We start from the raw sequence: 23,991 nt of genomic DNA on the forward strand, positions 1-23,991 counted from the left end.
CAAGAGACACTCATCTTCTTTACAGTTTGAACAAGATTTCAGGTAATTTCACAGAACGTGAAGTTCAATCAGTCTTGTACCACAAATATCAACCCCATGTTTAGGTTGCTGTAATGAAATTTATTTCTTTCTTTCACCATCGTGAGCGGGCGGTATCCTGAGAATCCTGCAATCTGATTGGTTCCGGGAGTGGGCAGTATTTTCCTATCTCCTGACCACGGTCATGGTAACCAACTACGCAAAGTGCAGAGTGAAGTTGCGAATTGAAACATTGAAATGGCTTGTTCTACATTTCGCCAAGTTTGTTGACTTTTGAAAGCGAAACTTCACACAATGTAAAAATATTCCTCACCAATTCATTTTATTGTACATTTGTTGACACGTTGATGAGACAATGTGTAAAATAAAACATGACTTTTCCAGTTTTTCTTAATAGTTTCTCCTACCTTCTAAAAATAGAATTTAGAAATAAATAAAAATATTATCCACCGGCCTTGGTCGGTGAATAACATATATCTATCTATCTATCTATCTATCTATCTATCTATCTATATATATATATATATATTTGCTAAGCTATTTACTTTCTGATATTTAAATTTTTCAAACGAAAAGGCAAAGTAACAGGAAGGAAATGGAAATGGTCGATCTAGCTAATTTGCAACATTTGAACCAACATTAAAGACGTAACAATATTTATCGCATAAACAACATACCTGTGACCTCGTTTCTATTTTTCTTGGAGGTTCAAAGTCTTGTTCCTCTTCAAGGTGATTTTCGTTGCCTTGGGTTATGCATTTTTTTGCTCTGGTCAGATTTGCTACGGATTGAATTCGTCGTTTGGAAGCAAAGCAACCTTTGTGTCGCCTGGACTGGTAGTTTGGTTTTTCGTCTTCTCTATCTCCTGCATACGCAATATTCGTCAAGCAAACAAAATACAACCCATAGAATGTGGCGAAGAAGAACAAGCAAAATGATTTCTGTTGGTGTGTCCATTCTCCATATTTACGTCCACTTTGCGAGTCCTTTATACGCTCCATATGGCCGTCACGATCGATCGAGTTGCCTTTGAAACTTGGGAAACGTTAAATTCCAGAAACAATTTTTCTTAAATACACACAATTGACTAAAGTTGTTCTTGCAGGTAAAGTCTCTTTTAATTGCAAATTTCGTCTCCAACAGTACAAAATTGCCCTTCCGCGAAAAAAAGCCGCGCGCCGCCATATTGTTTTGGTTTTTCGGGTTTTAAATCTCGCGCCTGTATCGTGCGTGTTACTCACGCATGACGCAACGAAAATTGACTTAATCCCCGCGCGAGGAAACCGGTACCAGCCACCTTAATTTAGTTTCCCTTGACAATGGCGCCAAGATGTCGCTGAAACGTCGGACGCTTTTATCGCTAGTTTTTGCCAGTATATGAACATCAGACGTTTATGCAATTAGACCATTAGTTAGGTCACTTTCAACTAAGACTCTAAGGTCCTTCTATAACCTCCAGCTCCCTTCCCTTAAGGGTGTAGGGAAACTTGATTGGGGTCCTTTTCCTTGACATTCTTTGCCATTTACACTTGTCTTCATTAATATAAGACCAGATGCTGAGGACCAGTGTTCTAGGCTGTGGAGATCTCCTTAAACGGACTGAGCGTGAGATGGAGATAGACCTTGATATCGTCTGCAAAACTTGCAATTAGGGATGACTGAACTACATCTGGCAAGTCATTGACACAAAGAAGGAATAATACAGGCCCTAATAAGGAGCCTTGTTGATATCTACGTAAGTGCAGATTCCAAAGAATAGTCAGGATTTAACGAAAGAATTTCATCTTAACATCTAATATAAAATAACAAAAAAAACTTTGGAAAAGCAAACAGTAACTAGTCACTCTGATAATCTGCTTGTTAATCTCCTTTCCATAAACAGAAGAATGCTAAAACAGGCCAACCATAAGTTTTGTCCAATTATAAAAAATGATTTGACAAAATGATTATTTAGTTTGCACACTTGTGAAAACCTTCAATTCTTAAGTAAGGATCATTTTGCAAATGCCTGTCATAATATTGTTTTCATATCCTTATAATGCTATTTTCAAAGACAGCTTCACAAATGCAGCATATGAGGATCAGTGGCTTACCTTTGCCTACATATCAGCCACAAGATGATCAGAAGAATAAAAGCAATGCAAATAGCTAAAAGGATTGGGACCTGCAAATGGAACACAAGTTTCAAGTAATGGTGAACAAAAAAAATTGCTGTAAATTGATTACAATGTAATATAGACCCTATGAATTCATAAATGGCAGTCAAGAGATTATTCTTTTGTCTTTGTGCTAATCATCCCAACTAGCCTCACTTTGGAACAAAAATTCTTTTGAATTTTGCTCATGTTTACGAGGGGAGCATTGATTTCTGGTTTAGGCCCTAACCCAATGTTCAAGAAAAAACTGCAATGGATAACATTCAATCCGCCAGAACATTGATTTTCTGGCAGTAAGCTTCCCTTGAAAAAATATTAGCCCGAGCAACCTGTGGGCAGGAAAGCTTATGATTGCCTACAAGACGAGGGCTAACATCATCTCATCGTTAACAATCGCCTAAACTTCATCGACGAAGACAAAAAAGCCCACAGCGGGGCATTGAAAAGACATGGTCGGGAGTAAAACGAAGTATGCCTCGCACAGGAACGTCCATGTATCCCTACCAAAGTTATACACTTAAAAGTATCATTGAGCATATTGTGCCGATCTCTACAAAGAGAGATAAAATGCAAAAGCGCCCTAAATGCACCGTTCGTGATCCTGAAATGGACCTGCTTTGTAAAGGAAAGGAAGAAAACATACAGTTTGCAGTGCTTCAGTGAATTTGCAATCAGAAAGAAAGAACAACTTCACGAAAAAAAAAAAGAGCAGGTAGCCATTAAATTTTTGGTAGCAGTACTTTTATTTGGTCTGTTTGTTATTTATGAGAATCTGAATTCTATATTTCAACGATTGCTTGAAAACTCCACCTCTTTTGTTTATTCTAAAATTGAAAAATAGCTAAAACTGCAGGAAAAGTGCCAAAATTGCAGGGGAAAATGTTCGATTTTCTGAGTATATTGCAGTCAGAAGTTCGACCGGTTTTTTAAAGTCTATATAGACTTAGAAAAAAAACCTCTAAGAAGAAAGAACAAAGCGCTGTGCAGTCCCAAAGGAAGTCTATTGTTATTGCTAATAATAATTATTGCTTTCTTGAAACAAAGGAGCGTATGCATATGAAAGGTTGGGACCTGTGCGGAATTCTTGCTGTTGGTAGTGTAGCACTTCATATTTCAACAGATCTAACTATTGTGATCGATATTGTGACATCGATGGGTAGAAAACAGCACTTCACATTACCCTAAAATAGTTCTATTTGAAAATACAGTTGAGCAGTTGAGCAAAGACTTTACAGTCATTTGTGGGCTGTCAGTTCTCTTAAGCAATTTGCGTCCGGCTTGGCGTGATATCTCAAAAAGACTCATGTATGCACTAAGAAGAGGTGAAATTTCCGAATGCGCATGCTGGAGGAAGTAACTGCAGCCTCCATTGTATTCGGTAGCGTTCTTTAATTAAAGAACGAGTCAGAATACAATAGGTGTTATTCTTATGCAAATAAGTTGGAGACTTTTTTGCGGCGAGACATATGGAAAACAAAATGAGGATTTAGCTTACCCAGATATGCTTGCCCATATACTCCACAAACGCACTCATTATGACAACATAATCAAGTTAAAACATTTGAAGGGGTAGTGCAGTGTGCTAAAATCGACCAGGCTTTCCTTTCATGGCCGAAAGGAAGTCACGTGTTAAGTTTTTCTTCCGGGACGCAATCTTCGTGTTTTGCAATATGGAAGGCCTTGCGGAGTCTTTTGCTGCACAGTTCACTGTATCCTCAGAACCAAACGACACTGCAGCACCTCACCCCAGGTAATTTAATTCACCCGAAATGAAAGAAAATTATTGAACTACCTTCCCAATGATATTAGGATAATTCCAGAATTAAGTCTGCTATTTCTTTAAACTAAATTTTCATATTTACTGTGTATGTTCTGTGGTTGAGTTTTGATGTATTATATTTAAGCTTATTATTTATTTTAGTAATTCATTTGTTAGTTTATTGTACTGTACGGTTTTATTGTTTTGTATGATGAACTTTAATTAATGGTGGTTCGGAGTATCTCTACTTAGTACCGTAGTTAAAAAAACAGGAATTGTTACACAAATTGATGACCATACTCTCTCTATAAAGCTTATGGGTTAAAGGTAGGGTGGATGTCTTGTGAGTAATTATCGTGCCTTTCCAAACTGATTGTTTTTCACCAGGATGGTCCAGTACAAAACAAAGCCAAGTAATACTCCTGATCAGTATTTAAGGAGGCAAAGAATGCTAGAAGAGCAGAAAAAGTATGGTTGATCACATTTAACTCACTTTTTAATACAGTGTAGTTCTGGAATGAAAAAGTCAAGGCTGTTTGCGGTTGAATGATAAATGATGAAAAGGAATGAAAAAATACATTCGAATGACAAATTATTAACAATGATTGGACAAGGTTGAGCAAAATATTGTGATTTGTCAGTGGCGAGCAGATCAATTATACATTGAATGATAATAATAATTATTGTCATTCAATGTATTTTTTCATTCCTTTTCATTGGTCGAAAGCCTACCACGTGACCTGCAAATAACTGCCTAAAAAGAAGTGTTTTGCTGCAAATAACATTCTGCTCATGCGTAATTGAAACCACGCTCTTGTGTAAAAATGGCAGTTGCTTCCCTGAGCTTTCAGAAAGTGATTTAATTGTTGGGAATTGTGGAAAACACAGTCATTGAGTGAAAAAGCAATAATTATGGAACTTGGTTATCGCAAAATGTCGTGATTTGCCAGTGTCTCATAGATCAATTATTTACCTCAGCCTTTGGCTTCAGCAAATAACTGATCTGTTCGACTCTGACAAATCACAATATTTTGCTCAACCTTGCCCAATAATTGTTAATTATTGTGTAACTTCATGCACACTACTACTATGATTGCACTTACCGGTCGATGTAAATATGTTATAATGGTGATTTGCTTTTATATGGTGTCCTGGACTCCTTTGCATTTTATCAATTGGCCTACATTTAATTTTTCACCTGTACAAGTATGCCAAAAATTGTAATAAATAAATGAATAAATAAATCTGTATAGTGTCAATTTCTGGAAACTCAATCTTTAGAAGCCATTTCAGGTATTATTTTGCATGAACTCAATCTATAATTCTTAGACGCAGACGAGACTGTGTTAACTATGCAAGGAAACTGATTGAAGGATCTTTGGAGGCTGAAGATGTTGAAGCTGAGGTATGTTCAATGCATTATGTGGGTCTGAGTGCAAACTTGAAAAAGCTATCTAATGCTATCCCTAAGCCAAGTTAGTAAGAGGAATTTACTTTTCTTAGTTTTTCTTGTATCTTACATGTAGATTATGGAATTTGCAGAGGAATGTAACAGAGATCACAGAAGCACTTTTAAAATGAAAAAGTTCAACCCCTATGCATACCAGGTAGTTTAGTTATTTTTGTCTTTTAATGGCATCTATTTACGACAATAATTTTGTGTGAATTTTATTTGTATGCAAAAGAAAAAAACCTCCAATCCACGCTCTCTTTCCCTTTTCTTCTCTTGTTGTAAAATGAGAGGCATCTAGTCTTGCACTAGCCAACACAGAATAGCAGCATGCGCTTATGGGGACACCTGTTCTCCGTTTGGCCGTCTATTTTGTGTTGTCTTAACACGTTTTATTGTTTTGGGGAATATATGAGCTCCATCAAACATTCAGATGTATAAAATGTGTTTCACCTTAAGAAACATGCTTTTTGTTTTCGTGTTTAAATTGTTTGTACACAAGGATATGGTGTCTTGAACAATATTGTGCTAAACTTCTTTCAAGGAGCTGAACAAAGAGGATGACTCAGTTGATCCTTCAGACTTACGTGTAGGGTCAGCTAGAATAAAATCATTATCAACCTACATGTAAGAGATGGAGATAGAGTTACAAGGACAGGGACCAGCTTATCAATTTGTTGGATTAGCTTTAAATTAAATGATTATCCAAAGCTATATTACTGGTGATTATTGTTCTATTTCCTTCTCCTTATGGAGTCCCTAGAGTCTTCCTTGGTTTTACTTTCTACTTTTGTCATCTTCAAACACTGCAAAAAGCATTGCAGCAATGGTACACAATATTGTTCAAGACACCATATCCTTGTGTACTAATGGTCCTTTTGGGACCATTAGAACCCACAAATGACCAGCTCCCAACGTCAGTGGCTTCATAGCTCAGTTGGTTAGAGCGTCACACTGGAATCGCGAGGTCACAGGTGGCAAACCCCGTTGAAGTCCTGAATTTTTCAGGTTTCTCTACGCAATTGTAAAAATTGCGTTCGTAACTGCGAAGATCATAGCTTCACTTGGTAATTTTATTGTAACGTTTTTGGTTGTTTGGCCAAACGTTAATAGAAATTGTTGCATCACTTTTTTCCAGGATTGCAAAATGTTTGCTTTAAATTTAGTAAAGCTGTATCGTATATATGCCACACCCTAGACAGATAGATAGATACATGTATATAGATAATCTTTATTTATTCACGGACAATTCATCAGCCAAGATAAGAAGATAATGAAATTAAATTAATAGGACACAAGATTAAAACCACCCCTCATTGGCTTGCTATCTCAGATTATCAGCCGATAATCACCTCGACGGACAAAATGGCTGCCAGTAGTCATTTTGCCACTGTAAGTGAAGATGATTTCGCGTTGAAATGTTTCTTTTTCTTTTTTTTTTAAATAATCACCTGTGTATTTATACTAAAACAATAGGCCATTTCCGAGTTCATGTCTGCCTCCTCTTCAAAGCGAGTCCAAGTGCGAAGTTTTTGTTATGAAAATTAGTTTTCATTCATTTGTAAAGTAGAACTAATTACCATCACAAAAACTTTGCACTTAGACTCGCTTTGAAGAGGAGGCAGACATGAACTCGGAAATGGCCTATTATTTGCCACAGGCTCAGTGAATATTCACCGATAATCACTTCGCCTTCGGCGAATAATTGTTAATTAAAACCACCAAATTACCGGTAGAACTACGCCCAAGCAATACACCCTATAAAACTGTCATAAAAAAGCTGTTTTCCAAGAATGCCGTGACTTAAGCTATTTACTCAACGCGCTTATTTGATTAGGTGTCTAAACTGCCTCAGAGACTCTGCTGATCTTCTCTTGGAAGGCTGTTCCAAAGTACAGCACCACTATAGCTAAAGCTATTTTTATAGTAGTTTGTGCGTGGCAATGGAGCATTTAGCTTGTTCTCAGAATGCTTTAAGTTATAATGAGTTTGACGCATTTCAAACTTAGAACATAAGTTTTCTGGAGCCAACCTGACTTAAAAACCATTGTAGCTCTTTGTATTTGCTGTTGGCAAGATAGATTTCTCCATCCTAGAAGCTCAAACAAGTAACCAGCATCAGCGTCATATTTACATGTAGAATAAGTCAAAACATGGGCTGCTCTATTTTGTAATTTCTGTACTTTATTCTGCAAAGTTATCCCACAATTTCCCCAAACAACTTTGCAATAATTAAAATGAGGCTGAGTTAGAGCTTGATATATATTAGGTGCAAAGTATAGCTTGAGGAATTAAGTGCCTTATGCATTTTATCACCCCAATGCCAGAAGCGACTTTCTTTGTTAGTTTATCAAATGAATGTGACTACTCCAATCAAGTTTGTTGTCAGTGGTTACTCCGAGTGATTTGCAGTAGCAATTTGGCTAATTTGGACAATATCAGTAGCAATTGTCAGGGAATCTGTGAGGTTACTCAGGCTCTGCCTTGATCCAATGAGCATGAACTCGGTTTTCGTCATATTTAGAGTTAGCTTGTTTGCTCTCAGTCAATTGTGGCATTTTCTAAATCCTGATTCAGATAGAACTGAATCTTGTCTACACTAGAACTTGCATATGTTAGGTGGGTGTCATCAGCATACATCCTGGGCTCACAATTGAGTAAACAGTTAGGAAGATCATTGATATACTCAGTAAAAACATTAGTGGCCCTAAAATCGTCCCCTGGGCAATGCAGTTTATTGGACACCTATTAAAGAGTGCCCTGTTAATGGCGCAGATTTGTGTATGATTTTCCAAATATGACCTAGCTAAACCATTGGTAAGCATTTCCATTATATGCCATAATGACTCACGGTAATTTTGACAAGAGGATCTCATGATCAACTGTGTTGAAAGTCTTTTTTAAATCTGGGAAAACAACAGCGTTTGTCTTGCCATGATCAACATTATATGCCCAATTGTCTGTGGACTCAATAAGAGCTGTGACCATTGAGTCTATACATGTAGCACAAAAACCTGATTGATGTTTGCAAAGGATCCTGTGCTCTTCCAAATAGTCAGACAACTGGTCATAAACAATTCTTTTGAACACTGAGATTACAGAAATTGGGGTAAAGGTAAACAATCTGATCCCACCAATGCGTCGTCGACTGTCGGTTGACTGTTGGCCGACAATCGGTGGAAAGGAGCCTGGCCTTTTTTATCTTTCTTGATTCGCAAGGGGCTGTGGCGTTAGAAAGATCAAATGAGATAATTACATGTATACCTTAGTTCGTCAATTTATTTTGCCAATAGGGTTAGATTTGGGCCTCTTAGAATACATTTCCCGCATTCTGGAGCATGGATTAGGGTTTTTGAACACAACACTAATATCATTAAATTTTGGCTTTCTTGTTTACTTTAGAGAGAGTACATAAATATCTAAATTTTTAAAACTCAGTTGATGGCAAGACATTAAGACGCTAAAATAGCATGACATAGCCTCCTTTTAGGCTATTCTATACACCTGCATGCAATGTAATGTAGTTAGCAAATCAGGTAGTTTACACCAAGTGCTGGACTGCTGCCTCAAAAATGTATGTGCCCTATCCTTGACATCAAATTACTCAGAATTCAGGCGTCTCTTTTGTTTTTCATGAACAAAACTTTCCTGATCCAAGGCTTGTGTTTCTCATGACTGTTATTCCTAAAATTTGGATTAATTTACAAGGAAAAGTAGGTGGCGAGTTCATGTGCAATAGCCGGGGAATATCGCCAGCCCCCAGCTCTAATTGAAAACCTTGAATGCTGCATGGTCTATTATTGTGTTATTCTAGCTGATGTTGTCAGAGTGGCTTGTTGATGTTCCTGATGATTTACAGCATGAGTGGTTAATGGTACTTTGTCCATTTGGGAAGAGAAATCTAGTTATTGCTTCAAATGTAAGTATCAAGTTAATTAATGTTGAATTGATGCATCATTTCACTTGATTTGATGAGTGTTTCTCTGTCTATCAAACAGGGTTTTACAGCAGCTTACACAAAGAGTGGTTATCGAATCAATAAGTTTCACTCTCTGCTTCCGGGAGGAAGTCACAGGACCTTAAAACCTGGAGGTACAGTTCTTGCTTTTCACAAAATGTTTCAGTCAATTTGTGCATTGCATTAATAATTATCATTTATAATTTGCAAACTGTTGCTTGTGATTAGATTACACTATCCTGGATTGCATCTTCAATGAACAAACAAACACTTTCTATGTTTTGGATGTGATGTGCTGGAGAGGCCATCCGGTCTATGACAGTGAGGTCAGTCTTAACATTATAGCTGCTGCTTGTTTTTGTGAAATAAATTCGAAAATTCACTCATGCACATTTTTTCGAAATGAAAAAGAAATTCTTATGTTTAAGCTTTTGAATGGGAAGGAAAGGCTTCCTCTGTCTGAGTCATTGATAGTAGGCTCAGCTAAAAGTTTCAAAAATTAGGGTGACACCGTGCAAGGAAAGGAACTTTATTCAAGCACTAGAGCACTAATTGGGGACACTACATGTATAAACTGAAATTAACAATCAACGCAAATCAAGTCAAATGTTGGTTTTCGAGGAGAGGGGAAACCAGAGTACCACTGTGCCATCCCTGCACCCCTGGGATGTAGTTTTGTGTTGTAAACAGAAAATGGCCAAAATGGATTATGATTTAATAACAACTGGACATACAAGTATTTTCTCAGACAGATTTTAGGTTTTACTGGCTGCAGACTAAACTTCAAGAAGAGCCGTTGATTGCTGAAGCATTCGTTCACAATCCAGTAAGTATTATAATGCATAATGTACATGTGTTATCTTATTAATAAGTCTTATAGTGCTGTGTGAGATTGCCAGGTCACTGACACTAGAAGTTATTTGCTCTATGTCCATACCACTGTCTGACTGAAAGCTGAATTCTGGTACCTCAATCTTCCAAACCTCAGTCGTCACAACGTTTTGATCATGCGGCACAGCTACATCCACCATTACCCACTGTTACCTACCTTTCAGAACCAGGATGATATCTGGCCTGTTGTGTAATACACGTTGTATTTTTCGTTGATGAATGTGTTGTCCCACACCAGTTTCACCTGGTCATTCTTGATCACGAGCTGAGGCTGGTGCTTATACCACTTCTCTCCAGTTTCAAGTATGAGTGTTTCATCAGGGGTTCCAAACACAAAGGTAGAGTGCTTTTATTCATTAGGGTTAGGTGTTTGGTGGTGTTTGGAACCCCTGATGAAACACAAAGCACGAGTTTTGACATGACTTGTCAACCTTTACTAAGCATGAGTGTAATGTGATGATCTTTTGTTTTATGAGACAAGTGATAGCACTTTGTAAAGAAAGTGAATATTCAGTATTTGAGGGAGTTTAAAGAGTAGAACTTTTAAATATATTTACATAATAGGACATGATGGAGAGCGAACCAGAATCACATTGTTTTCGCCTGCCAGAATAGTCTTCCCAAGAAAGTGATTCAACTAAATATAAAAATAATTGGGGTGTGAACATTTTCGCCGAATGGCTGAGGTCGAGAGAGGTGCAAGTGCCGGTTTTAGAGTGTGATGGACTTGTCAAAGACTACGAACTACACAAGGTTCATGCAAGCCTTGAGTGCAGACATTTCTGAAATGGATCCTCTGTCGCTGAACTGTTGGGTATCAGAATTCGTTTTAATCATCTTGAGCCCAATGATAAATGGCATTGCAAAAGTTTTATGTTGAACTGATATTCAGGAAATTTAAAATGCATGGTGAGTTTTTCCGAAGGTTTATTAGCATGAATTAAGGTTCACTTAAATCCAAGTGTCTTGATCAGTTTTTGAATGAACTCGTGCGTTTCTTGATCTGTAGTTTCATTGGGTATCAAGATATACATGCCCCTGACCAAAATGGGCCACTCCGATTGGCTAATAAACTTATAAACTATTAATGAATTTGAGAAGGCCATATCTCAAACTCAATAGACCTTATTCACGATGGCCACCATGTTGGATTTGTTATTATCATGTAAATTAGCTACACACTTCTGAGGGGGCAAACAACACAAGTTCGAGAGGTTATAACGAATATGTTAGCCACACAGATGATTTGTTTACGTTCATTGAATGTTTATCACCTAAGCGGTAAAATACAATCATTACACAAGTTACTTCGGCGTTTTTTTTAGTGAAAAATGAGCAGATAACGAAGTAGAAAGTCAAAATGTCAAAGGCAATCAAAAGATACAAAATTATTATAAAAGGTACTTAATTCTAAACACTAAAATTGACTTTTTGCAACGTTATTTTCAATATTTCGACGAGCCGATTTTCCGCAATTTACCTTTTTTCCAATGTTTGCCTCCCAAGCATAACACATGGCTAATTTGCATGACAATTTGAAAACCAACATGGCGGCTATCGTGAATAAGGCCTATTCCTAATACACCTTATTCCAAAATGGCCGCTGATTGATGCGCATACAAAAACGTTTTTGTTTATATTTCAAACACCAGAGTAACATATATTTATATTTTTTATTTGCCAATGGATCCACCCGGTGACAAACCCAGTTTTAAATTGGCCCTTGTTGCCTCGTTCAATATAAAATATTCTTTTGAATTTTAAGCTTAAGAACGAGGCATCAAGGGCTAATTTGAATAAAAACAAAAGAATATTTTTAAAATGGCTGCCATTTTGGAATAAGGTGTCGGACAACATTCGATACACAGGAGGCATTCCCTACATAAGTCCGTGATGGATTGGAAAGCGAGTGTTCCCGGAAAATTCTTGATCCTGAACTTTGTAACGTCTTCATATTGAAGTTTATTATGGAGTATCTTGACCATCTTTTCATAAAAGTTGAAGTTTCCATCAGTGATGGATGCTTGTCTCTCTTTGTGATTTATCGAATGTTTCTTTTTGCCAAATCACTCTCGTTGTTGTTCCTGTAACCTGCACGCACACCAATTATCGGTAGCTTCAAAAATTTTAGTTGTGTTTCTTAATTGGCACAACAAATCCCTGCCGATTTTAAATCGGCAAAATTTGGAGGATATATTTTTTGCGGCTGCTATGCTAATAAATACAAAAAAAATTTGAGCGAAATCTGGCACCAAATAAACTTCACCGCATCTTAAAATACTTAGTTTTCAGGTAGCGGTAATTGTCGAGGCACTTACGATGAAATTTAGGATAATTTTAATTTTTGTACAAACGACACCGAATAAAACCTACCTTTGATGGTGAGTTACCCTTGAGAACTATATCCATTGTAATGATTAGAACAGAATTATAACTCATGAGATACCCCTTACTGTATCCATTTATTTTGTTAGTACAGGTTTATTTGTTTGCCTTACTGTTCTTGCAATCCGTTGTCTATCCACGAAGCACTTTCCAATGCTACTTTCGAGGTAAGCAATTTAATACTTTGGTTATTAACACAAGGTTTAATGAATTCAATTCAATGTGTGTGAATGTACCTTTCTTGGTTGTGATTCAGTCTGCTAACTGTGGTCATGCCGGTCAATTTCATCCACTTTTGTCATTATTTTCCTAATAAAAGATGGTTAGAAGAAAGACTGGATTACAATTCAAGGAATGATCACTTGAGTAATTTTAAATTCTGCGTAATGAACTAGTAGAGCACGATCACTAGCTGTTCCGCTTTTCTGAAATGTGGATCAGGGTTTTTGTTGTAGTTACGATAGCTGGTAACTTAAAGACTTTCTTTTTCGTCCAGGTTGATGGCTTGTTATTCTTTCACAAGAGAACACATTACACTTGCGGGCGAACCCCGCTCGTCGGCTGGCTCAAACCCTACTTATTGCCGGAAATATTAGGGATATCCGTACCTGATGCGTACCTAACAAAGGCTCCATCAGTTAACAAACTCACTCTGCTGAAAGCAAATAAGGACTTGTGGGATAATGACAAGGAAAAAATGACAGGACCCAATACACTTGTTGAGGAAGAGAGGATGGAAACACAATCCGGGAAGCAAGCAAAGCGAAAGCAGCCGAAGAAAAATCAGGGGGGTAAAGGCGCGCAAATGGAAACTGAGAGCTATCTTCACAACGAAACTGTTTAAGCTGATGTCCAAGAAAAAATGGAAATCGTTCGAAAGTCTGAAAGATCACGAAACGGGCAGATGTAAAGTAATACTATTTGAAAGGGCTGCTATGACAGACTAAGGCCTTGTTTACAAGCAGATAGGGTAACCCTAGTGCTAGTGTTACCCTAGCAAGAGGGTTACCCCAGCACTCACACATTTCTTCTTTTTTTCACCGATGTGTTTACAAGGCAGCTAGCGTTACCCTGGCGCTAGGGTAACCCTATCTGAGTGCTAGGGTTACCCTAGCTGCCTTGTAAACGCTCTACTAGGTACAGCTCGCCCACCCGGGACAACTTTTTAGCGGTTTCCATTGTGTTTGCGATGCTGGCTGTTACCAAGCACGCAAAGTTGTCCTGGGTGGTAGGGTTACCCTACTTGTGAAATTTTGCTTGTAAACCCGGGCTATCTTTGACTCGCCTGTTAGGTTAACCCTAGCACAAGGGTCACCCTACGTGCTTGCAAACTAAGTAGCTACCGTGTTTAATGGCCATCCAGCAAAGGCTTCTTAATACGTGCCCAGCGGAAACTCTCGAAACAGGGAATACACATGTGGAGGTGTTGGATGAGGGTGGTGTGTTCTGATCAGCGTTCGTGACTATTTTGTGAATTTCCATTTTAAAATCCCAGAACAAACCAGCAATGGTGGAAATGCTTTACTTTCCACGCTTAAAGTGCCCCTGTGATAAAAAAAATCACTTCTTTTTTTTCTTCAGATTTTGAAAGTGTGTTTTAGCCAAAGGCCGTTTACCTTGAGTGTAAGTTTTGGATTTCACGGTCCTCTATTACTCACGTAACTGACCGATTTGACCTCAGAGGGTTGGATCCAGGGAAAAGCGACGTCAAGGCTCACTGGCTTATAATTTCATTGTGTGAATGAAGCTTATTATATATGCAAAACGCGAGTTTAAAAGTCTGAAAGCCCAAAACTCCCCACCCTGCTAGCAGAGCCTTTCTTTTGCTTTCTCGATTTTGGCGTTCTCGAGAAAGACTGCATGAATCGAGTAAGATATTTATTGAGTATGCGCTGCATGTTGCCGGGATGCAGTCTCGAACCCAAGCCTAATATGCCAGATCTCGCCGCCATCTTGGTTTTCCATGGTACAGCGGGCTCAATTATAACCATCGGTTTTGTCACTAAATTGACGCTCGCACTGGAAAAACCGGTTTGACGAGAGAAAACAAGATTGACTAGTCCAGAAGTTCAGGCTGCGGCGGCTTCAAAGAGTTGACACGATTCGGGCAGAGCCTCCTTTTCTCCTCCCAAGAAAGAAAAAGACAAAAGGAGGATCTGCTCGCAGGGTGAGAACTCCCGTGCTGCATATTAATTCTGCCGCGTACACACGCATTGCATTCTTAAACTAGTGAGCCTTTGAACCAGCTCTCTCAAGATCTCCAATTTAGTAATAGCCGACCACGAAATAGGAAAATTCCAGTTAAAATAAACAGGTGTGTTTTTGACACTAAGGCTTAAAACTTCAGTCGGGTAGTGTTGAGTTAACATAGTTTTGAAATCCAAAGAAAAATAAGAATTGATTGGTCACAGTGGCACTTTAAGTGTTCTCAATTTACTGACTTACATTCCAGTTGTGCTCACTGCTCAGGTGACCTTCTTGTAACGTCTTTGTGACTTCCAAGTGTTCATGACTTACAGTTGCCATGTTTTCATCGTATACTATTAAGATAATGCAACCGCGAGCGTTTGCTGTTTACGTGTACCTTATTTTTACTGAGCTTATGTGGAGGGAGGCCGTGTTTAGCTCCAGGTGTTTATCATATGAACACAATTAAATGGCATTGAACCAAAATTACTAAAGTAGTCCCCGCCCCTTCTTTCTCGGATGGGTAGAGTGAACAGACTTCGATAAATAATCCAAACGTTTGGCATCATCTCCTCCCTTTCGTACTTTTCAGGCTTCCAGAGTTTGCTCATGAAAACGAATTTCTTATGTGTTGAGCACTTCTAACTGTAAATCATCAACGTGCAATTTCAACTGTGATGCCCTGACTGGTAAAAAAAGGAACTATATAATTTTAGGAGTATAGCCTGTCTCGGATATGAAGTGTTTGATTTTAACTGGCCTCGCCGTTCGTAGTGTATGTTTTCTCAAATAGTGCTACGCCTAAATCGTAATGAGACCTTGTTCACGTAGGTAATTAAACAAGATAAGGTGTGCGAACACTGTTAACCCTGTCGGTTTTCGCTCGCAAAACTCAACATTTCTTTATAAAATGTATTATTTATTTGTACAGTAAACACACTCGCATAAAAACCCAAGAATTTTGCAACTTTGCCTAAATAGGTTCTTGTAAAAATGGCATTTACAGTAGTTTTAGGCTATCTAGGTTCTTAAATCGGTTCTTTTTTCTCACTTAAGTTCAGTTTGAAAAGGGTACAAAAGTCTCGAAGTGGGATTCAGGGCTGACAGGTTTTGCGTCTAACTGGACTTCTAAGGGTTGGGCTGCTGATGTGGGCGTCCCTTAGGGAAACGAATTTCCGTACTTCATTCTAACTACTTAGAACTTCACGATCTCCACCAGCAGACGTTATCACACAGCTGTCTTGGATCCGTGTTTCATGTATGCACCTACTCTCTTGGAACGGTGAGGTTCTCAAGTTATGTCAGATACTCACTCCAATCTCCAGCGATTCCAGAAATGATCTGGGATACGTTGAAAAAATTGTTGCTTTCTTTGTGGGTTTAGGAACATTGCTTTTCTTTGTGAGTGCTTTCTTCATTTGATGACATTGACAAAATTCTACGACCGACAACTGGGACAACTGAGACGGTGGCAGTAGCTCTTCTGCTTTATTGTAAAAACGAATTAAAGGACGAGACACACTGTCCACCAAATGTGCAGTAAAAACAATAACTTAAAAAGTAACACAAGTTGTTCTGCCACGCAAGCTCTGAAAAGAAATTGAGATTTTTATTCACACACGAGGACACCATTGGATAAAAAGTTATTTTGTAGGTGGCTGATAAAGTACTCAAAGGTGGACTCAATGATATCTTTCTATGGTAGATTAGGAAGAGTTACTACTAATACTACTACTACTACTGCTACTACGACTACTACTACGACTACTACTACTAACTACTAACTACTAACTACTAACTACTAACTACTACTACTACTACTACTACTACTACTACTACTACTACTACTACTACTACTACTACTACTACTACTACTACTACTACTACTAACCTTTATTGACGCGTCATGTGTATCTAGTTTACATTAGCCTGCGAATGCAGACGTATTTCCGGCGGTCGTTTCTCAGCGGAAATACGTTTGCGTTCACAGGCTAAGTTTACATAAGCTAGTATACTAATTGGGGACACCTATCTAAAATATAAATTGTTAAGATACAATGCAAAATTACAAGTTCTATAAAATTACTACAAATACAAAATTCTTATACTGGCTATACAGATTGCTAAAAATGATGATAAAAGACTAAAAGATGAAAAACACGGCACTGTCCTTACGCTAACCCTAAAATCATTACCTATATAGATCTTTTGTTTGGTGGCGATGAGGTAATAAACCAGTTATTGTGGCTTCCCCTTTAAGCTCGACTGTTAACGATCAGTTCCGTTACTTGAGATCTCTTGGCTTTAAAGCTGCTTTCATTGTACAGAGTAAGAAGAAAATGCTAATAAATTGTTCTGATCAATCCATACACAGAGGGCAATTCTTACAATTATCATCTCCCACGAAAGTTTCCAAATTAGTTTCCCTAATCTTGTTTTTGAACGCATTAGTGAAATAGCGTTCTTAATATCGTTCGTCAGTTTTGACCAAGGGAATGGACCAGCATATCTTTGACTATGTTTACCACATTTTACGGTGTTGTATCTACTAGACTAGGTATTATGAAGTCAGAGTTTACTCTGGACATATATCATGCTTTACTTTGAACATGAGTGTTGCAATGCAAAAAAGCTAAAGGGCTTATTGATTCGCGCTTACGTAGCGAAGCGTTACTTAAATTTGAAGACTAAAGTCGATGTAGAGATAACCGCTTTATTTCTGCACTGGTTGCCAACGGGAAATGTCATCGGCAACAGTCAAACTGCAAAGCAAATAAAAGATTTGCGTTTTAAATATGAAATTACACTTTAAAGGCTGAAATATTCGAAGCGAAATTCAACTTACATCTGTTGGGCAAACCATACTTCATAACACGGCTCTTTACATTGTGGGTGTGTCGATCGGTTGATTGCATCCAAGGCGAAAATTTAAATACGTTACGTTTTTTTTATGTAAAAAGACTAATTCGTCGCTAGGTCCTTTGCGACTTCATTTTGGCGCCCAAACGGTACAGCTACACAAAAAGTTATTTACTTGAAGTATAAACTGGAAGTTTTACTGCACTAGCGCAAATCACTATATCGTCTTCCCTTCGTTTGAACGAAACAGGGAATTGTGTAGTGTTAAAGGCTTTCAAAGCAAAAAAGTGAGGTATCAGTTATTTGACTACTTTCCATCGCAGTTTGTCAACATTCTGATATTTAAATACACATGTGTTTCCCAATATAGCTTTTGAGAGGTTACTTAATCTAGTCATTAATACCTCTTTTACCTATCGCAATCGTGTTTGTAGTGGCAATAAAGCTGTTGCAGTCGTCGATGTGTGCGCGTGTCAGTTTAATCATTAGGGACTTTAAGCAAATCGCTACGGCTGGCGCTAATACGGCTGCCGGAAGTAAATTTCCCACAAAATGAGACACTGCGCATGTACGTCGGTTGCATCCAGCCGGATCCAGCCGTAGTGTGAAATCTGACTACGTGAGTCGGGATGTTTTGCCGTAGTGGCTACTACGTCGGGTTTATTTCGCTTCTCTGGCACTTTTCAACGGACATCTCGGCATGTTATGAATTCCATTGGATACTATATCCTTTAAAGTCAATTTAAGTCGAGGATTGTGTCAAGGTTGCCTTTCATAAGCTTGTAAATCCGTATCATGAACTTACGATAAGTTTTGGCAAAGGTGTTGGAATGGCGAAGTGATTCAAGTGAAATATTCGTGTTCAGCACGAGGTTGTTTTTCTTCGGTTAAGTTTGCTTTGAGGATTTAGTGAAGATGTTTTACATCTGGATACTATACGATGCTATTTTGCTTCTTTGAGTGTTGATATATTTGTGTTTTTCACTCGATATTCTTTGAGATATATATTTCATCCATCAATGTGTTGTTATTGTACAAGGTGTAGAATTCGCTTTTGCTTAGAAATAATCTGTTTCGTCCTAGCAAGGCGAACAACGGCCATCGTCCTTTGAGCGAAGCCATATGGCTGTGAGAAACTAAATAAAAGAGATTTTAAACTCCTTAGCCCATGTTTTCTTGTATTTTTGCTTTGCTAAACTTAAAATTTAGCAGACCACCGCGCCGTACTCTCCCCAGACCTTTTCAGTCACGGTAGCCGTAGTAGCACCAGCCGTAGTGATTTGCTTAAACTCCCTATTATGAAAGAGGTTACTCATTCCTCAATGAGCGGGGTGCAGACCTGATTGGTGTTTCTAATAACTAACCCTAAAAAGACGACAAACGACTTGGTAGTGTTAACTACCGTGGTTACTTTAAGCTGGAAGGTACCTCGTTTTACTTTGCTTATCGCACAGGCACTATGAAAATGTAATATATAGGAAAAAAGTAGAGGTTCTTTTTGTCTGTGTACCCCATATGTACATTCCTTCAAGTGGTGTTATTGCCGATCATGGCAGAAATTCTCTCCATCTTTGCTAGTGTTTCCTTTGTGCGGTCATGGCATTCGCCTAAAACCTCTTTTTGGATGTCAAGGGCTGCTGCAAGCTCCTCATAAGCTGATTTGAAATCTTTTTTACCTTCCAATGCATCGCTGAGTATAACATGCGAATGAGCAGTATCCTGATGGACATCTAATAGCTTAATTCGAAGTTCCAGGGCTTCTCTGATGCAATCAATAGCGGAATCAATGTTCTCATCCGCAAGAGCCTTGTACGAGCCAGCGATGAAAAGCAGAATCGTGGCAGTCCATGGGTGGTCCCCAAGGTTAGTTCTGTAGACTTCCAATGTTTTGTTTTCCCATATTTTGATGGCCTCTTTATGGTCACCAAGTATACGATAAGAATCTAACAACCAAAGAAAGGATATGATACGTGTTTCAAATGTACGTTACTGTGCAGAGTCATGCTTATCCATACCATTTTGTTGGTTCACCCTGTAAGACCATGTAAAAATCAAATATTTCGCATAGACATAGTAATGCGCAGTTAACGAGCTAATCTCAGAGAATAATAAATTTGCTGAAAGTAACAAGTGTGGAATAAATATGCTGAATGTAAACATCAATACCCACTTCCAAGATCACAGTAACCAGCTGCTACATAAAGAGAAATGCCAAGGTTTTCCTTCATGCTGATCCCTTCCCGGATGAAATCTTGGCCTGTCTGATGTTCACCCTTGATAAAGTAAACGAAAACAAAAGAATTTACTTTAAAAATTTAAGGTTCAAGGTTCCTTGCAAAAAAAAAAAAAACTAATCAGATTGCAGGATTCGTTACGTTCTTACCTGAAGTGAGTAGCATAAACCGAGCTTACACATGGTGAGCGCATGCGCCTCACAATTCTGCCTTTCCTTTGGCAGTTTCATACGTAAGTCATACGCTTGCTTAAACATTTTAAAACTCTGGTTGTCCTTATCCACCTTTCGGTGGGCAACATCACACAGGTGACGAAAACCCAATGCGTTAAGACTGTCTGCAAGTCTCTTGTTGTCACCTGAAGTCCTGGCAACATCGTGGCACCTTTGATACAACCTCGAACACTCGTTTGGCGGTGATATAACTTTAGACAAAAAATCCAGTACCTCGGTACTGTTCACCACATCGACGACAAATTCCTTTTCATCCGCGCTGCTACTCTCCTGCAAACAGTTCCATAATGCGTCCATTATATTCACCTTGTCTTTCTTGAATGAGGAGATGGCTTGCATTGCCAAATCCTTAGTAATAAACTGTTTACTCCACGTTTTGAGCATTTCAATGTAATGTCTATTAAATTTGTCCTGCGCAGCTTTACCTACTTTCTCCATCTCTAGGTTCTTTCTCTCAGCTCTGCAGTACTCGCGGACCAATGGATGCAAGGAATACTTCTTATTTGTCATTCTTTGTACAAGAGAGCAAGACACCATCCTTGTTTTAATTGTCTCCATCTCCAGATGGTCATCAAAGAAAATTTTGATGTCCTCAACAGAAAATGTTGATGGGAAAACCGATACTCGAACAAGATATTTTAAAAACCAATTGTTTCTCAGGAATCCGCCCAATTTGTCATAAACATCTTCCAAACTGATCTTGAGGAACCTAGAAGGGCTTTCTTTAAGAGACGTGATCAGAACTTTTGGGTCAAAGGAATCATTGAGCAGGTCCACACAGGCAACAAGAAGCAGGGGTATTCCACAACAGAACTGGGCGAGTTCCTGGGCATAGTCCTGGCAGTTTGCGACGGATCTCTGCAGCAAAAGGACAGCAGACTGGTGATCCAAAGGTTCTAGAATTTCCTTGTGTAAGTTCAATGATTTGAAGCCTACGTCTTGTCGAGTAGTAATGATCAGTTTCACCTTTGGGGCAAACTTGACTATGTATTTTGCAAACTCGTCAAATTCCTTCCCTTCTTTCTCTTGTATATTCTCGGTGTTATCCAGTATAATAGTTGTACTAGATTTGAGATGTGTTAGTTTTTCCTTTGTCAGTGACACAAGATCGTGACTTTCCGACAATTTCCGTCCGGTTATTCGACGAATGATCTCGCCACAGGCATCCGCGAGGCTATCCTGTTTCAGTATTAAGATAACTGGTTTTTTCTTCTCCAGGAGATCGCGGCCAACTTTTAATGCAACTTCAGTCTTCCCCATCCCAGGAATGGAAATAATCACAAACATGCGAAATGCGTCGTCTCTGAGTTTCGTAACGATTCCACTCACAACTTTCTCCCTCCCAATGAAATTCCTCGTCACGACAGGGAGATTGTTAAAATCACTATCGTCTAATGGAACTGATTCTTCTAGGGTAAAGAATTAAAACGTTTGATTAGGATGCCAGCAGTACTCCACACGAGTAAACTGCACTTGCTGGAAAGGCCGGTTAATGCCTGCCTTTCCCAATTTGTTGCTCACCTTGCCCCCCCTAAACGTTTCTGGTCACACACCCATACAAGGTTACACTGCAAGTCCTCAGATCCTACGTGCGACTCCGCGCTTGTGGAAATGCAATTTGGTGAAAACTAAGAAGTTAGCTTCAGGTTTCTGCCTAGCATGGCTTACGCAAGTTGGGTATGCTAGAGTATGTCGCATATTTCACGCCGGGGGGGGGGGGGGGGGAGTCCCTATCATGGCCTATACGGGGAGTCTCCGCCCAAAAGGGGTACCTTTTTCACTCTTCATGTATATGAAATGGTAGGGATTTCACGAGTCGAAGTACATGAAAGGGTAGGGAAATCTGTCATTTAGGTATTTAAAAGGGCCTTTCAATATTTTCCAATGGAAGGTATACGAAAGAGGAAACTTCTGACAAAAATGGTATATAAAAGGGTAAGGGGTCGGACCGAACCTAACCCTAACCCTAACCTCCCCGTTTTAATTTTTTTAGTCCCCCCCCCCCCCCCCCGGGATTTTACGTTAAGTTTTGGTCTAGGTCTTTGTGTTTTAATGGCCAGTATCTTACATCGGTATCATGATTTCCATGGTCTGATGGGTATCACAATGCAAGATAGAATCCAGCAAGAAAAAAGCAAATTAAACAGCCATAAATGGACATATAAAAATAAAAATTAAAAAAGGCTGATGAAGGCATACGAGATTTGGAAATGAAATCTTACGCAGAAAAAAGGCGACCTCAAGGGAATAAATCCTAAACTTTAAGCCTAACAGCCAGCGTTAAGATTCAAGGCCCGATTTCAAGACCTGCATGGGCCTTACAGCCAGATCAGTGACATTGCTGGAGTTACGCATTCCAGCTGAGGCATACACAAGGAAATTATATCCAAGTATGGTTTAATAGTCGAACGAAATAAATACGAGGGCATAGGTTGCGCTATCAGGTCATACAGGCAAATATTATACGCCCTACAACCTGGATAGAGGAATATTTGACTCATTAGCTAAACCCTTCATTTATAATAAATCAGCTCGGAATTTAGCATTGAATATATTGAAATTGCATTTCGTAATTAGCCATCTGTGAGAATTGCTGTTGCTGTGAGTCGTTTACTTTTTGAGATACGGCTCATTTGTGTTCTTGCAACCCAAACAATTTATCAGTTGAAACTTGATGGCTAAAATCTTGTTCATTATCGAGACCAAAACTGGGGCGATTTTAGCAAGTACTTTCCTACACGTCTCGTATATTTTGCGAGCAAGTGCAAATAAAACGCCGTGAGCGTGAGTCTGATCCAGACAAAACAAAAAAGGAGTGTTGCGTGACGGCGAAATTAATGGTGATGTGGGAGAGACAAACCGCTCCTCGAGGACGTGCTTTTAACCCGGGTAAAACTGTGATGGGGGCTAAACTTAAGCTTTAGTTTTCTTTAGCCGAAGGAAAAAATAACTAACAATAACACTCTCTGACATGTTGATACAAAATGGGAAGACAGCCGCTACACCCATGTCCTGTTCTTTGTCGGTTCCACGTTCATAAAGTTTTTCTGTTATGTGCTTTTGATATTTGTCGACAGGAATTGAAAAGTTGTTTTCCATTTTACCATTTTCAAGCCACAGCACCGTTAACAGCCTTGAAAAACTTTACAGTAACCCCAAGACTATGTTGCCCGAAAACTATAACTACGGTTTTTTTTGTTTTATTTTATAATCGCATCCGTTCCGTGATCTCAAACCATTGCCCCCAGCCAATCCTTTGACAATTTCACCATGATTTGCATAGCAGTATCAAAGTATCTTACCCAGTTCCAACACAGGTCCGGCAAGTTCCAAATTGTTTGTCTTTTCAAGCAGCGATACCAAGTACGTCACCTCTCCTGGGTAAATTTTACCCCGAGTTTGGAGCTCGCTTAAAAACTCCAGAGGTTCGTTGATGGACTCTTTCACACCCTCTGGTAAGTCACATAGAAATTTCATTTTCTTTAGTACATCACTGGTTATGTTTTCGGCTATTTGAAACAGTTTGTAATTGAAGTCTGGATTCCTTTTCGGGAACGCCATGGCATGGAGACGGCACGGAGAATTTGAAATCAAAGCGAGGCCGCTAATCTGCGTCACGCGAAGTAAACCGACATTCTCGTGACATGTGGGAGGCAGAGTGAGTACCAGTGCAATGTGAGGCGGGGGAAATCCTCGGAAATTCTCTTTCATTTCAGCCTTTTTTTCAAGGCTGGGAAATACTGAGGACAGTTTTTTTCCAATACAGACTGATCTATTATCCGTGAATTACTTGTAATTCAAAATGATCCTACTTTAGTCTATGGTTGGTTGAGAATTGCA

General features: G+C 38.9%; 3 protein-coding genes across 6 annotated transcripts in view; 1 reads left to right on the top strand and 2 right to left on the bottom strand.

The window, feature by feature from the left end:
* The window catches only part of LOC137992010 (slowpoke-binding protein-like), a 25,302-nt gene extending 21,442 nt beyond the window's left edge, over window positions 1-3,860 (bottom strand). Inside the window, exons 1-2 of the mRNA XM_068837046.1 lie at window positions 3,691-3,860; window positions 2,133-2,203 (exon numbers count right to left, since the gene is read on the bottom strand). Coding sequence (XP_068693147.1) covers window positions 2,133-2,203; window positions 3,691-3,729 — 110 coding nt within the window. The 5' untranslated portion in view covers window positions 3,730-3,860. The remainder of the gene's footprint in view (window positions 1-2,132; window positions 2,204-3,690) is intronic.
* On the top strand, window positions 3,787-15,319 carry LOC137992012 (snurportin-1-like). 3 transcript variants are annotated; one of them, XR_011121634.1, is made up of 11 exons: window positions 3,787-3,945; window positions 4,342-4,422; window positions 5,284-5,359; window positions 5,481-5,561; window positions 9,219-9,323; window positions 9,403-9,496; window positions 9,591-9,688; window positions 10,111-10,188; window positions 10,818-11,162; window positions 12,733-12,805; window positions 13,135-13,187. XR_011121634.1 is itself a non-coding variant. In XM_068837051.1 (10 exons), exons 1-10 carry the CDS (start codon window positions 3,803-3,805, stop codon window positions 13,480-13,482), a joined length of 1,182 nt encoding a protein of 393 aa, XP_068693152.1. In that variant the 5' UTR covers window positions 3,787-3,802; the 3' UTR covers window positions 13,483-15,319. The 3 variants fall into 3 exon arrangements, 2 of the variants coding, with proteins under 2 accessions (XP_068693152.1, XP_068693153.1); XM_068837051.1 differs by lacking the exon at window positions 10,818-11,162 and having other exon boundaries at window positions 12,728-12,805; window positions 13,135-15,319; XM_068837052.1 differs by lacking the exon at window positions 10,818-11,162 and having other exon boundaries at window positions 13,135-13,273.
* Window positions 15,320-15,470: 151 nt separating this feature from the next.
* Window positions 15,471-23,720, bottom strand: LOC137992008 (uncharacterized). 2 transcript variants are annotated; one of them, XM_068837044.1, is made up of 4 exons: window positions 23,454-23,720; window positions 20,068-21,557; window positions 19,855-19,957; window positions 15,471-19,627 (listed from the first exon to the last, which is right to left on the bottom strand). In XM_068837044.1, exons 1-4 carry the CDS (start codon window positions 23,710-23,712, stop codon window positions 19,212-19,214), a joined length of 2,268 nt encoding a protein of 755 aa, XP_068693145.1. In that variant the 5' UTR covers window positions 23,713-23,720; the 3' UTR covers window positions 15,471-19,211. The 2 variants fall into 2 exon arrangements, with proteins under 2 accessions (XP_068693145.1, XP_068693144.1); XM_068837043.1 differs by having other exon boundaries at window positions 20,068-21,560.
* Between the last annotated feature and the right edge of the window lie 271 nt (window positions 23,721-23,991).

Source organism: Montipora foliosa, chromosome 2 (assembly GCF_036669935.1).
Source record: "Montipora foliosa isolate CH-2021 chromosome 2, ASM3666993v2, whole genome shotgun sequence".
Classification (NCBI taxonomy): Eukaryota; Metazoa; Cnidaria; class Anthozoa; order Scleractinia; family Acroporidae; genus Montipora; species Montipora foliosa.

Excerpts from the sequence above, each read along its gene's own strand:
- LOC137992012 (XM_068837051.1), top strand. The coding sequence starts at position 3,803 with ATGGCCGAAAGGAAGTCACGTGTTAAGTTTTTCTTCCGGGACGCAATC. Across the intron at positions 9,689-10,110 it reads ATCCGGTCTATGACAGTGAG|ACAGATTTTAGGTTTTACTG; the intron begins GTCAGTCTTAAC and ends GTATTTTCTCAG. Across the intron at positions 12,806-13,134 it reads TTTCCAATGCTACTTTCGAG|GTTGATGGCTTGTTATTCTT; the intron begins GTAAGCAATTTA and ends TTTTTCGTCCAG.
- LOC137992008 (XM_068837043.1), bottom strand. The coding sequence starts at position 23,712 with ATGGCGTTCCCGAAAAGGAATCCAGACTTCAATTACAAACTGTTTCAA. Across the intron at positions 21,561-23,453 it reads CGGACCTGTGTTGGAACTGG|AAGAATCAGTTCCATTAGAC; the intron begins GTAAGATACTTT and ends TCTTTACCCTAG. Across the intron at positions 19,628-19,854 it reads TGGTTACTGTGATCTTGGAA|ATTCTTATCGTATACTTGGT; the intron begins GTGGGTATTGAT and ends TTTGGTTGTTAG.